Source organism: Hevea brasiliensis, chromosome 1 (assembly GCF_030052815.1).
Source record: "Hevea brasiliensis isolate MT/VB/25A 57/8 chromosome 1, ASM3005281v1, whole genome shotgun sequence".
NCBI classification, from domain to species: Eukaryota; Viridiplantae; Streptophyta; class Magnoliopsida; order Malpighiales; family Euphorbiaceae; genus Hevea; species Hevea brasiliensis.
In genome coordinates this window covers 10,308,565-10,322,990 of record NC_079493.1, presented here as the reverse complement: position 1 = coordinate 10,322,990, position 14,426 = coordinate 10,308,565, and the positions used below count along the sequence as shown (strand labels likewise).

The following is a 14,426-nucleotide window of genomic DNA, read 5'->3' as shown; positions in this document are numbered from 1 at the left end:
TCCTACTTGCATGTTCTTCAACTCTTCAGTACTGCAAAATTTTATCTTCCTTTTGCCTCTTGCCAATTGTGATGGATCAGCGTGGCCAGGAGCTAGCAAGGGAAGAGACTTGAATTTGAGATTTCCATTTATGTCACTTTTCATCCCACTAACAATTACATGTCTCTATCTCCTGATATTGTGAAGAATAAATTTTCTAGCAAACCTAATCATTCCATGTGTTATAATTGCCAATCGTAATGGCTTTTTCCATCCCAAAAGAAATGCTAAAATAATCTCTTTTTTTTTTCTTTCTGATATAATAGGTCTCACAATTTGTTCAGTGAAGAGCAACAACAAAAGACTTCGTGATTTTTGGGCTAAATGTTCAATTTCAACCCTTGTACTTGTTAGAATTTTTAATTTAACCCATTTTCAATTCTTTGTCCAATCTATAAGAAGTTTCAATTTAATCTCAATTTAGCCTAAAAATTATAATTTCTAAGATAAATTTCTTAATCTTTTGATTTAGGTTAAAAAATCCAAAAGTATAATTTCTTGATTTTCTTAATTTTTATGCTAAATTAAACTTAAATGAAAACTCTTAAGTTTTTTTATTAAAAAAATGAACATGAACTAAATTGAAAATTCCAATAAATATAAGGGTAAAATTGAACATTAAGCCATGATTTTTCACATTGGTCCTTTTTTTTTTTTGCTATTATTTTTGCAACAGAGAAAAAGGAGATCAGATTTGAATTTTGCCTCTTATATATATATATATATATATATAATATTGAGACTAGAGGATGCTTTTAGAGTAACGGTTCTAAATTTTACCTAATGTTGCCTCTTATTTAAATTAAAAGAAATATTTATTATCAAGACTTGACTTTGGTATAACAGTAAAATTATTTTATTTGTAGCTTGAAATTCATGAATTCAAGTCATAAAAACAGCTTCTCTATAAAGCAGTTATAAGATAACATTCATCAATCTTCTCTATATTTCGTGCACTAAATCGCCCTATTTATTTTCAAGACCAAGCGTAGCATCATTTTCAATCGACAAGATCATGATCTCTCTCTTTCAGTCACTTAATCATGCATGCAGGGTCGATTAAATGGTGAGGGCTGCTGGCATGAGCTACAGTGGTAATCAACTTTATTGCCTCATTCTTTCAGTACATTCTCTGAAAAGTGGAAGCTCCAAGAAAGAAAAGACGACCTATAGCCTTCATGCATTATGCAAGTGTCTTTAGCCAAAAGTATTAATAATGAAGTAAGAAATCATAAAATAATAATAAAATAAAATAAAGGATAATTAGTCATTAGCCTCAAGATTTGAATTTTTTTAAGTTATTAGTCTTAAAGAGTATACATAAAGCAATAATATGATTGTGGTTGCAGATATAGGTCTACAAAAAATATGAGAGTACAGCTAGTAAGTTGCTTGCAAGGATGAGAAATTAAGCAAATTTGAGTATAAGTTTGATCCAGTCCAAATTTTTGCCTCTACATCACAATATAGAATATGTAGAACATTATTTTTTATTGATAAAAATAATTAAATTTTAACAAGAGAAATTATTAAGAAGACTCAATCTATGACATCATTCCTAGACTAGGTCAATTAAGTTATTTTATCATAATACAATCATAGATAAATATATAGCTTAATTTTCAATTATCATTCTATATTTATATAATTAAAGATAAACATAAATGATACAGAATTATTTAATTAGTTTAGTCTACAGACAATATAGTAGACTGAATGAGTTTCTCACTAGTAACTACTCTTAAATCAATTCTTTTTATTGGTTTTTTGTTAATTTTCTTCTAATAAACTCTTAAATTTGTGTCCGTTTGGAGTAAATCTGAGTTTGTCTCTTCAAATTTGTGTACGTTAGAAAAAAAATCTAAAATTTTCTCTCAAATATTGGGGTCATGTTCCTCATTATTGGGGTTTTATTTTTTCCTCTTAACGAGATTTTATTTATTTGTTTTTTACAGCATTTAAATGAGCTATTTGACAGGTGAAAACACAGAGTGGATCATTGATTTTTTTTTTTTTCTTAGAGACTTATAATCTTAAGGTATGAGTAATGATCTTCTATTAATGGAGTCTAGCAGTGTAGTCTGTTCAATTTAGTGGTTTAATCTTTTTTATGGGTTATAAAGATAACAAGTTCCCAAATAGGTTATAGTATAAAAGATTTTTTTGGTTGTCTAAAATAAAACATGATCAGTTACTACTTGGAAAGTTTTCATGCTCTACTCAATTTATCTCCAAACAAAAGATTTTAGTTGTTTATGTTTGTATTTTTTTTTATAAGAAAGATTATATTGTATTTATTTTATGATTCTTATTAATGAATTATCAAACTTTTTTTTTTAAATCTATGTAAGCAGAAGTTTTGTATATACAGAACAATTTTTTTTTTTTAACAAGAAATCATTTCAATCATAATATATGCAGAAAGAAATTGATATTAGTGTAAAGGATACATCCACTAACAGAACCGTACACATACACTTTATTTTGTTTTTAATATGTGGAAAAAAGGGGAAGGCAAGTGATGGAACATTCTCTATACTTTTCTCAATTTTTCTTCCAAGTAGCAGGTGAAGTCACAGCTGGAAAGTCTTCGATCTCAATCATCAACCGCTACCCAGTACCCCAATACAAGTTGGCTTCTCGAAAGAAAAGTAGGATGATGGACCCATCACCCATTTCCATATTCATTTTGTTCTTTGTCCTTTTCTTTAATTTGGTTTAATTTGATTATTCTTTTACATTAATTATCCATAATTATGTTTGTTCTTTTTAACCCTTTTGTCTTCCACTTGTGTAATTGAATTAGAAGTGGGCAACTAATCATGACCATACCTTTGCAATCTTGTTGCCTGTCCCAAGGAGGCTGCAAGTTGGTCTTTTTCAAGCACAATAATGGCTTTTATAATATATTATTAATTTATAATTACTTTATCTTTTAAATAACTTTATCTTTTAAATAATATATAAAATATAATAGAATCATCAATATATGATATGAAATTATAAGTAACTTATAATTAAATTAAGTAAAAATGTCAACTGAAATTAAGAATATTATGTTTTTATAAATATATAATATATTTTTTTTCTATGTGCAACGTTGGAGGTTGTGGCCTAGTTAGTGGAAGGACAAATGGGCTGGCTTACTATCAGAACTGGACTGGTTAAAATGGGTCTCGATCATCAGAATGGCCTAAATTATTTTGATTTGATTTAACAATAGGTCCTTTATATTTTCTTATGCATTGTCGATGTAAGATTTGTGTCCCTGGAGCCATGATTCAACACTTCCACTTAAGTGCGCTTGTGTTCAGACTAAAGCTCACAGGACAGTTGTCAATTGTGATTATATGGGGTGGCTCATTTACTTTGGTCTAGCTATTTTAAGATCAACCCACCATGCTTTCGAATCTCAATATGTGATTGTTATTTCTCACTGTCCTAATACCACTTATTAAAGATCCAAAGAGTCTAAAACCATAGGAAGAATCATTTGTTGGTTCTTGCAAAAGAACCCTAACACAAGGTAAAGTAGTCTTATACATGTTCATGCTTCAAGTCAATGCGCGTTCACATGCAAGAATGTATTAGAGATATAAAATTATTATTAAGACATTTCATCTACAAGTTTAAGCTTTTAATTTGAGTAGTCTCATCACAGCAATCAAATCAAAATTGATTTACTTATTCTTTCTTTCTAGAACTTTATAGGCTATAGTAAAAATTCCTTTGCTCGACTCGCCAAATTCAACATCGCAAAGCATTCATCAATAGCAATAGAGAGAAGGTTGTAAGAAAAGAAGAGGACAAAAAGGGGTCAAGGAGGAAAATTTTTAAATACAACCATTGTATGTACAATGTCAAAAGTGCAAAAAAACTCACTAAAACGCAAAAGCATAGCAAAAAATAAGAAAGCACTTTTACATATGCAAAGTGAAGCGCATTTAATGAAGCGAGAGTTTTTTGTGCTTAATGTTGGAAGATGTTGAGATTGATTTAGATGAAGATATTGATGGAAATGAATCTTATTTTGGAAATGAGTATGAAAGTGTTATAGACTTTGATGGGAAATCTAGTGAAAATCTCTAGGTTGACTATGAATTTGAATGCGAAAAACTTTTGGATATTTGATGATCTTTTGAGAGTTCAAATTTTATATAGAGAATTGTCTTTTGTTTGCTTATTATATTATATTATTAGTTAATTTTTTAATGATTTTGCGCTTCCTTCAATGAAGCGAGCATTTTTTTTATGCTTTAAGCAATTGGATGATTCATCGATTTGAGTGCACCTTATACTTTTAACTACTTTAAACGATTGTATTATGACATTGATCATGTGAATCCCATATTAATTCTATTATAATCAATAATTAGAGTATATCCGTTGAATATACAATGATTGCATTGAATAAATTCTTGTCAAGGAGAAGTGTCGTAGGAGGTGTGGGGGTTGGAGGCAATGTGAGTAGGGCAGGAGAAAAGTTATATGGCAAAAATATTCATATAATTAACTCCAAATAGCTTGAAATTAAGGCTTGGTTGTTATTGTTTAATCATATGAGATTCACAAAGCGATGTATCAAAAAAAAAAATTAATGTGCCACATTAATATTTTTAATGTTGTTCGGCATTTTTCTCACCTAAATAATGGCACAAAACTACAGGCAAACATCTACAACAAATAAAATCACAGACGCTGAGTGTTAAACCATGAAACCAAACGATGCTTTTCTATGCTTTCCTAGTAAAATTAATGAAATTCTTTGGTCCTACTCTCTGTCTTCAAGAACTCTGGTGTTTATGATGTCCAAAGCAGAGTCTACGCTGTTGATGCAACTGATGCTTACTGTAAGTATAGCAATGTATTTTAACTCTTGAAGATGGCGAGATTATAAAAATCAATGGAGTCACCGCCTATTGATTTATTTTAAAAGACCCAATTGAAAAACTTTTAGGTTGTATTTGGATGTGTGAATTTAAATTTAAAATATTGAATTTAAATTTTAGAATTTAAAATTCGTATAACTAAAATGTCTTGTTTGGTTAACGAAAACTCTCTAGACCTTGCATTATCGTTTTGTTAGATTGGGATGAAAACAAAAACTTAAAAACCAAACAAGAAGAATTTCAAATCCTAAATTTAAAATTTATTGTTTGGATTACTAATTAATAAATTAATGTATTTGAATTTATCTTAAATTTGTATATTAAGAACAAAATTATATATTTTTTAAAATGACAATGACTGCTATAAAATAATCAACAAAAGATGATAATTAATTTTTATTAACTATTTAATATACTAAGACCACCTTGCTCGATAATGAATTTTAAAGTAGTATTTAGTATTTGAATTTATCTTAAATTTGTATATTAAGAACAAAATTATATATTTTTTAAAATGACAATGACTGCTATAAAATAATCAAAAAAAGATGTTAATTAATTTTTATTAACTATTTAATATACTAGGACCACCTTGTTCGACAATGAATTTTAAAGTAGTATTTAGTATTTGAATACTATTCAAAACACTATCTCTTTTATTTATGTTATTCGGTGACATAATATTTATACTAGTATTTAGAGTTTGAAGGAGTGTTTCATGAAAAATTACCCTTCTAACTTTTATAAATTGAGGAAACATTAAATAAAGTAAAAAAAAATGATCTAACAATTATTTTTATCGAATACTTTAAATCACTATATAAACGGTTAACAGCTAATAGTCAATAAAACTGCTGACAGCTATTAGTACAGCTAATATTGCCGAACAAGACGTAAAACTTAAATATATATATATATATATACTTAATATAATAGTTAAATATATATAAAAAAATTGTTAAAAAATATGTGCAAAAATTTTCTAAGAAATAAAGCATGTTGCAAATTACGAAAAAAAAATATTACATACAAATTAAATAGATAAGATTTAAACTTTCAAAAAAAAAAAACATATACTGCAAACGTAAAAATTAAGACACAGTTACTTCTATATAACACAATGCTTGCCAAAAAAAAATTATAACACTTGAAAAATATTGAGAAAAGGATAAAAATAGTGGTTTAATTGATGATGGGTTAAAATTAATATAAGTTATTTGATAACTTACATATACAATCATTATTATACATGGTGAGCATAGTCATTACAGCAATTGTAAATGAAAATGGCTTACATTAAAACTGTTGAGAAAATTGTAATAGCAATATTTTATTTGACTAGGAATTAACAAAAGCATTATGCATCAAAAATATCTTAAAATTTATCCATGTGTTATGTATGACATCTAATACAGTAACACAACTTTATTATAACATGTGCAGGTTAATCTCTGCCTAGTCTCTTTAATCAGTTTATGAACAAAAGAAGACAGCAAGGACGAGTGGCACTAAAGAATGACCTGCAGGGTCAACGAGAGTTGGTGAACCAGTAGTATTCAATCAAACTCTCCCATTAGGTTGAGGGTTCGAATGTTTCAACTGAACCTCTCTTGGTAAGCGATCTATAAGCACCGCTGTAATCCTGAGGGGATTCATGGTATGCCTGAAACCTCCCTCACCTAAGCTTTTTTCTATTTTCTTTTTAAACAAAAGCAACAAGAAATAACCATGTAAAACTCAAAAGACCAGGAGCCTAAAAAATTTCACAAGTTAAATTTTGATTCTCCACTCAGTAGCATCATATTGCAGCTGGGGGAACAAAGTACCGGACAGCTTGCACCAGCAATGCTTATAATTTGTAAATTTACCACTAAACTTGCAACTTTCATTTGTAATCAATATCTCTATTCCAAATAAATTTGTAACTGGGAATAGAAAATTCAAGGAAATCAATACAGCAAACACCTCAATTGGACTTGGCTTTTGAAAATCTTGATCCACAGAAGAACAAAATTAAGGATTACACAAGGATTTTAATCAATTCTGAAGAATACAAAGAAATACAAGCGTTACATTTCTTATCAATAGTGCACACTGGGCACAAAGCAATCTGCTTCAAACCCATTACATGAGCAAAATTATTCCCTTAATTTTCACCAGCCAATTAGCACAAGAATAGAAACTGAAACAAAACAGAGCAGCAACGATAGAAAACACATTTAGGAAATTTCAGGCAGAAATGAGCTAACAAAAATTTAGTGTACAATATCTCTATAAAAACAAACAGTACCCAACAGAGCAAAAACAAACAATACTCAATAGAAATCAACCATTGAAGAGTTGAGACTAATACCTAAGCTGAGACGAAGGAAAGCCGAGAAGAGACTGCAACGAGTGTCGAGTTGAAAAACCAAGGCAGCGGGTTGAGGGGATAAACGGCTTGAGGGAAGAATCGAAGGAAAATGAGGCGTGTCGAGTGAATAATGGAAGGAAAATTTTTCATGAAAAGAGGTGAGTATTAGGAGGATGCGCCATCGGGGAAATTCTTGACTAAATTCAGTCTTATCTACGACACAATTTTGAAGTAATTATAATTATATAGTAGCGATTTCTTGCCCTATATAAAATAACAGACTAATAAAAAATAAATATACATACGCATGTGAATCCTATAAAATTATAATTATCAAATATTTTTCAAGTAATTTTTATTTTTAAACATTTAATAACAAAATTTATATATGTATTTTTTTTTTTATTTCTAACTTATCATTTCATATAATATGCCTATATAAAATTACAGTTTTATAATACAATTTCTGCAATTTTCGGCCCTCTTTTATAAATCTTGGATTTTACTAAAATCCAAATCCAAAATCCAAATTTATTTAGACTGCAAATTAAAGGATTTGGCCCAAATCTAAATTTAGAGGGCTACACCATCAATTCAAACAGTGATACAGCCTTGCAGACAGTAAAATGCTAAAATATTACATAAAGAAAATTAAATGATTTAATGCGCAATTTCACTTATTGGGACATTCTTTTTATTTAAAATAGTGTAAAAATTTATTTTTAAACTAAATTAAGAAAATAAATTTTTTAATGTTTTTGTCTAAGTTAATAAATCAAGTTAATTTTTGAATTAAATTAAACTTAAATTAAGATTTTTAATTAATTTAGATAAAAAAATTGAAAATAAATTAAATTGAATATTTCTAATAATTACATAGGTGAAATTTAACTTTTAGCCAAAATTAAATATTTAATTAATCAAACACAAGTGGGTTATTAGTGACTATACTAGGTGTTTATATTCTCAATTTGTTATAGATCATGGATCCTTAATTTTTCTATCATTCATAAATTTCTTATCAATATCAATCTAGATTAACAATGAACTTGAGCATACATGAATCAGATTAGATCTTCTTTTTTCCGCTCCTTTAATCAATCAACTGCTAGAACTTAAAAACTGTTTAATTTGAAAATTAATTCTTCAAAATTAATTCATAATATTTTTCTAATTCCAATAATATAGTACATGTTTCACATTGTAATTTGTTTTCTCTATCTTTTAAAAATTTAAGTGCCATCTTTTTTTTTAATTATTAAATTTTGTCTTATCAAAAGATCGAGTTTCATTGATAAAAAAAATGGTTATAAAGTAACAATACAATGAAAACTAGCCCAAGCTAACCTAATAGATAAGAGCCCAAGCCCCATTAAATAACTAAAAACTAATCTATACGGTAGCCCAAATGAAAATGGACAAAACTACAAACTCAATGTTGCAGCGCCATTCAGGGAATAAACAGAGATCAAGTGAAGCATAGGGGCGAAGCTCTTCTAGGACGAGAAAATGGGACGATGCCTGAGGAAGTCCTACCAGAGCCACTACCCAGTCGACAAACCCACAAATGGCAAGATTAGGCAACCCAACAGAAAAGAGACATGAAACACCAGAGCCAATAAGACCATATAACCCAGATCACCATTGTAGGCAAGGTTAACAACCTGTAGAGAGTGACAAGGCAGGGCTTGAAACCTCGAAACGGCAATAACAGCCTTGAGAGTCAACCATGAAGCCGAAGCCGACTAAGGACCCTTGAGATGCCATCATCTAAAAAAACATTTTCCCCTCCTAAAGCTAAAACATAACACATATGGAGTAATCATCTGCATGTAAGAAATCTAACACAAACCAACAGATTTGACCAACATGATGTCCTCAACAATCAGCACTGGTCTAGCACCAAAAAACTCCATTCATAATCGTATTTATAAATAAAACCCCATCTAGAAGAGGGAAGGGCACAACCCACGTCCTAGATAAGGGAGGAGGTTCCCCTTGTCTAGATGGAGGTAGATGCTACTGAATGGCAATCACACAGAGACTGGCCTCCTCAAGTGAGAAATGAAGAAGCAGATAAAACAGAAAAAAAAAAAAGTGTGCTAGGATGAGTGGCACTAAGGGTCTGTTTGGATGAGGGGAGGGAATGGTAAATAATGGAAGGATAAGAAAAAGTAAGGAAGGGGAAGGTAAGGAGAGTTACAATAAAAAAAATCTCATGTTGGGGAAGGAGTGAATTAATGGAAATGTATGGAGAGGTAATGTATATTCTTTATATTTGAGAAGAGGTGAAGGAAAGGTAAAACTAAGGGGTGCAGAAATAGAAATATTCATAATTATACTCTCTCCCTTCTTACTCCTCCTTACACCCGAATATGGGGTGAAAAAAAAATTGAGATTTGAGGGGTAAGTAAGGGTAAGCTTTACCCACCCTTACTTACCCTTACCCTCCATTAACTCACCTCTTACCAAACAAGATTTAATAATTAATTATCCCTCCTTACCTTTATTGACCCCTCCCTCACCCTCATCCAAACAGACCCTAAAGAATGACCAGCAGGGTCAACAAGAGTTGGTTAACCAGTAATATTCAATCAAACTCTCCCACACTCTCCCATTAGGTTGAGAGTCGAATATTTCAACCGGACCCCTCTTGGTAAGCGATCTATAAGCACCTCTGTAATCCTGAGGGGATTGATGGTATACCTGAAACCTCCCTCACCTAAGCTTTTTTCTATTTTCTTTTTAAACAAAAGCAACAAGAAATAACCATATAAAACTCAAAAGACCAAGAGCCTAAAAAATTTCACAAGTTAAATTTTGATTCTCCACTCAGTAGCATTCATATTGCAGCTGGGAGAACAAAGTACTCGACAGTTTGCACCAGCAATGCTCATAATTTGTAAATTTACTACTGAACTTGTAACTTTCATTTGTAATCAATATCTCTATTCCAAATCAATTGGTTACTGGGAATAGAAAATTCAAGCAAATCAACACAGCAAAAACCTCAATTGGACTTGGCTTTTCAAAATCTTGATCCACAGAAGAACAAAATTAAGGATTACACATGGATTTTAATCAATTCTGAAGAACACAAAGAAAAACAAGCATTACATTTCTAATCAATAGTGCACACTGCACAAAGCAATCTGTTTCAAACCCATTACATGAACAAAATTATTCTCTTAATTTTCACCAGCCAATCACGCATTAAATAAGCACATGAATAGAAACTGAAACAAAACAGAGCAGCAACGATAGAAAACAGATCAAGGAAATTTCAGGCAAAAATGAGCTAACAAAAATCTAGTATACAACATCTCAATAAAAACAAACAGTACGCAACAGAGCAAAAACAAACAGTACGCAACAGAGCAAAAACAAACAGTACTCAATAGAAATCAACCATTGAAGAGTTGAGACTAATACCTTAGCTGAGACGAAGGAGAGCCGAGAAGAGACTCCAACGAGTGCCGAGTTGAGGGGATAAACGGCTTGAGGGAAGAATCGAAGGAAAATGAGGTGTGTCGAGTGAATAATGGAAGGAAAATTTTTTTATGAAAAGAAGTGGGTATCAGGGGGAATCTGACATTGAGAAATTATCAAGTAATTATTAAGTAATTTTTATTTTTAAAAAATTTAATAACTAAATTTATATATATATATATATTTTAAAAATTAATATATATTAAATTTTTATTAACTTATTATTTTATATAATATACTTATATAAAATTACAGTTTTATAATACAATTTCTGCAATATTTGGCCCTCTTTTATAAATCTTGGATTTTACAAAAATCCAAATCCAAAATCCAAATTTATTTAGGCTGCAAATTAAAGGATTTGGTCCAGATCTAAAGCTACACCATCAATTCAAACTGTGATACAGACTTGCAGACAGTAAAATGCTAAAATATTCCATAAAGAAAATTAAATGATTTAATGCGGGATTTCACATGTGTACTTGTTGGGACGTTCTTTTTATTTAAAAAAGTGTAAAAATTTATTTTGAGACTAAATTAAGAAATTAAATTTTAAAATTTTTTTATCTAAATTAATAAATCAAATTAATTTTAAAATTAAATTAAATTTAAATTAAAAATTTTAAGTTAATTTAAATAAAAAATTAAAAATAAATTAAATTAAACATTTCTAATAAATACAAAGGTGAAAATTAACTTTTAGCCAAAATTAAATATTTAATTAATCAAGCACAAGTGGGTTATTAGTGACTATAATAGGTGTTTATATTCTCAGTTTGTCATAGATCATGGATGCTTAATTTTTCTATCATTCATAAATTAAGCTAACCTAATGGATAAGAGTCCAAGCCCCATTAAATAACTAAAGACTAATCTATTTGGTAGCCCAAATGAAAATGGGCAAAACTACAAACTCAATGTTGCAGCGCCATTTAGGGAATAAACAAAAATCAAGCGGAGCATAGGGGCGAAGCTCTTCCTAATCCAGGATGAGAAAATGGGACGATGCCTGAGGAAGTCCTACCAGAGCCACTACCCAGTCGACAAACACACAAACGACAAGATTAAGCAACCCAACAGAAAAGAGACATGAAGCACCAGAGCCAATAAGACCATATAACCCAGATCACCATTGTAGGCAAGGTTAACAAGCTATGGAGGGTGATGAGGCAGAGTTTGAAACCTCGAAACGGTAATAACAGCCTTGAGAGTCAACCATGAAGCCGAAGCCGGCTAAGGACCCTTGTATTGAGATCATCTACAAAAATATTTTCCCCTCCTAAAGCTAAAACATAACACATATGGAGTAATCACCTGCATCTAAAAAATCCAACCAAAGTAACACAAACCAACAGATTAGACTAACATGACATCCTCACCGATCAGCATTGGTCTACCACCCAAAAACTCCATTCATAATCTTATTTATAAATAAAACCCCATCCGGAAGATGGAGATTTCACAACCCACGTCCTAGATAGGGGAGGAGGTTCCCCATGCCTAGATGGGGCCGGAGGCCACTGAATGGCAACCACACAAAGGCTGGCCTCCTCAAGTGAGAAAAGAAGAAGCAGAAAAAATAGGGAAAAAAAATTTGCTGGTGAATCATTAGGAATCATTGGAAATTAGAATAGAAATGTGCTGGGGAATTATTAGAAATTAGAATAGCAAGAATTTAGGCATTGATGGTTCACTATATGCCCAACAATCTGACGCAGCAATCTTCTAGCAAAATCATTAATAAAGAAATTCTTAATAAATTAGAATTTATATTTAAATATCCAATCAATTTAACTAATTAAAATAAAAAAATTTTAAACAATAATAAATTATTATAATTTTTTTACTACTTGAAAGTAGAAACAATTTATTATTACCAAATTTAACAATGTATTTTTTTCTTTAATCAATCTCATTATCGTTCCTTCCTAATACTATGCCTAAATTAAGACCAAATAAACTCTAACAAATAAAATTACTTGAATTCTTTTATAAATATATCTTTATGTTTCTTGAATATAATATGAATTTATTTTTCATTAAAATTTTAAATTTTTTATTAATTTTAACTTTTTTTTTTGTTGTAATTTTCCAATAAAAAATTTATTATATTATATAAAATTTTAGTATTTATTTAATTTAATTTCCGTTCAACCTAAATTGAGAAGAGCCCTAAATAAAATGGGTCGTGATTTGCTATTTGCTTTCTTTTTTCAGGCTCTCTACCTTTGGTTCTTACTGATTTACAATCTCACCGAATCCGGCATCCTCAAGCTCCGGCAACGGCTGGACGTTGTAGCTCCGCCGTCATATATATGGTACCCATGCTATTTTTTTTGTGGTTTCTGTTAAACCCCTTTCATGTTCTCTATATTTGATTGTTTAATTCCTTTCACATTACTGGAGCTTATGATTTCAGGAACTTTTTTTGAGCTATTTTATTCTGTAATGTTTTGTTAGCTATGGCAATAATTATTTTGTTCTTGCTTAATTTGATTTCCTTGAAGAGAACGTATTACCAATTCGGGCTTGTTCTTCCTAGCGATTTTATATGGGAATTTTGCTTTAATTCTCATGGTTACTGCTCTGATAAAGATTTGAATTGTTTAGCATTTACAAGGACTAATTAATCTGTTTAGGTGGAATTCATTTTTCTGTCTTCTTATATATAATCTTCTTCTCCTGTTAGTATAGTCACTTATGATTCGTGATATATGGTAAAGATCCCCCAATTTTCTGGTAACAATCATAATAAAAATATAGTGATCCTCTTGCATACTTTTTTGGTCCCCTTGGACTTTTCTGGGTTTTGTGTTTTACAATCAATTGAAGTCAATAAACCCTTTTCTAAGAGATACTGTTATTTATTTATTTATTTTTTGGTTTTTTTTTTTTTTTTTTTTTTTTTGGGGGGGGGGGTGGTGGGGGGGTGTGGTAGGGGAGGTGGTGGGAGTATAATTAAAAATGGGTGAGTTTGTTGTTATTGAAAAATATGATAACCAGTGATTTGGTAGCAAATTTAATTTCCATGATTATATTTGAAATAATCTCAAAGAGAACAAAAATGATAATCAGTACAGATTGAGTAAGGATAAGTTAAAGAGAAGAATGATTTCATGTAATTGATCTGACTGGTTGAACTAGTAACAGGTCAATGAACCTGTTTGATCTTCAGTCTGCTTTTAATAACATTGGTTGTCCTTGACCACTGCAGAAACAGATCCTTTTTTTCTTCTTCAACCTCTCTAAAAAGCGCTAGAGGTCTTCTCAACCCTCTTTTCCTGTCAAAATCATCGTATCCACCAATCAATATTCTAGTGGTCCTGTTAATATCCTTCTGTTCAAGAATAAAAGAGGCTGAGATATATCAGATTCTATTCCATTCTATTCTCTTCAGCTATGGTATGCCTCTCTCTAGCTTCGTCGTTTATTTTTATTTATTGTTGTTATTAAAGTTTCATGTGAGAGATTTGGATGCATTTATCACTTTCATATATTTTTATCTCTGGGATATTTGCAGAGATCATAACAATTTTTTTTTCCCACTTTCTTTTGATGCATTTCCCTTGTGAATTTTCTAGCTAAGAATAACCATGCAAAACTACCTCCTTCAATTTGGGGGGTTCAACTTTAGTTGGATGTACCTAGTAGTTCTT

At 30.4% G+C, this 14,426-nt stretch overlaps 1 protein-coding gene and 2 long non-coding RNA genes across 6 annotated transcripts in view; 1 reads left to right on the top strand and 2 right to left on the bottom strand.

Annotated features, from left to right (window-relative positions):
- Positions 1–6,881: 6,881 nt before the first annotated feature.
- LOC110658605 (uncharacterized) lies at positions 6,882–9,703 on the bottom strand. Its single transcript, XR_002495608.2, has 2 exons — positions 7,282–9,703; positions 6,882–7,110 (listed from the first exon to the last, which is right to left on the bottom strand). It is a non-coding gene; the product is annotated as an uncharacterized LOC110658605 (long non-coding RNA).
- A 603-nt stretch (positions 9,704–10,306) lies between these two features.
- Positions 10,307–10,896, bottom strand: LOC110658604 (uncharacterized). Its single transcript, XR_002495607.2, has 2 exons — positions 10,714–10,896; positions 10,307–10,517 (listed from the first exon to the last, which is right to left on the bottom strand). It is a non-coding gene; the product is annotated as an uncharacterized LOC110658604 (long non-coding RNA).
- Positions 10,897–12,930: 2,034 nt separating this feature from the next.
- Positions 12,931–14,426, top strand: part of LOC110658603 (mitochondrial import inner membrane translocase subunit PAM16 like 2) — a 6,167-nt gene continuing 4,671 nt past the window's right edge. For 2 of the 4 annotated variants that reach the window (XM_058144002.1, XM_058143997.1), the window contains exon 1: positions 13,989–14,172. In XM_058144002.1, coding sequence (XP_057999985.1) covers positions 14,170–14,172 — 3 coding nt within the window. In that variant the 5' untranslated portion in view covers positions 13,989–14,169. Of the gene's footprint in view, positions 13,089–13,988; positions 14,173–14,426 lie in introns of those variants that run through there. The other 2 variants (XM_058143998.1, XM_058144005.1) reach the window with 2 other exon arrangements.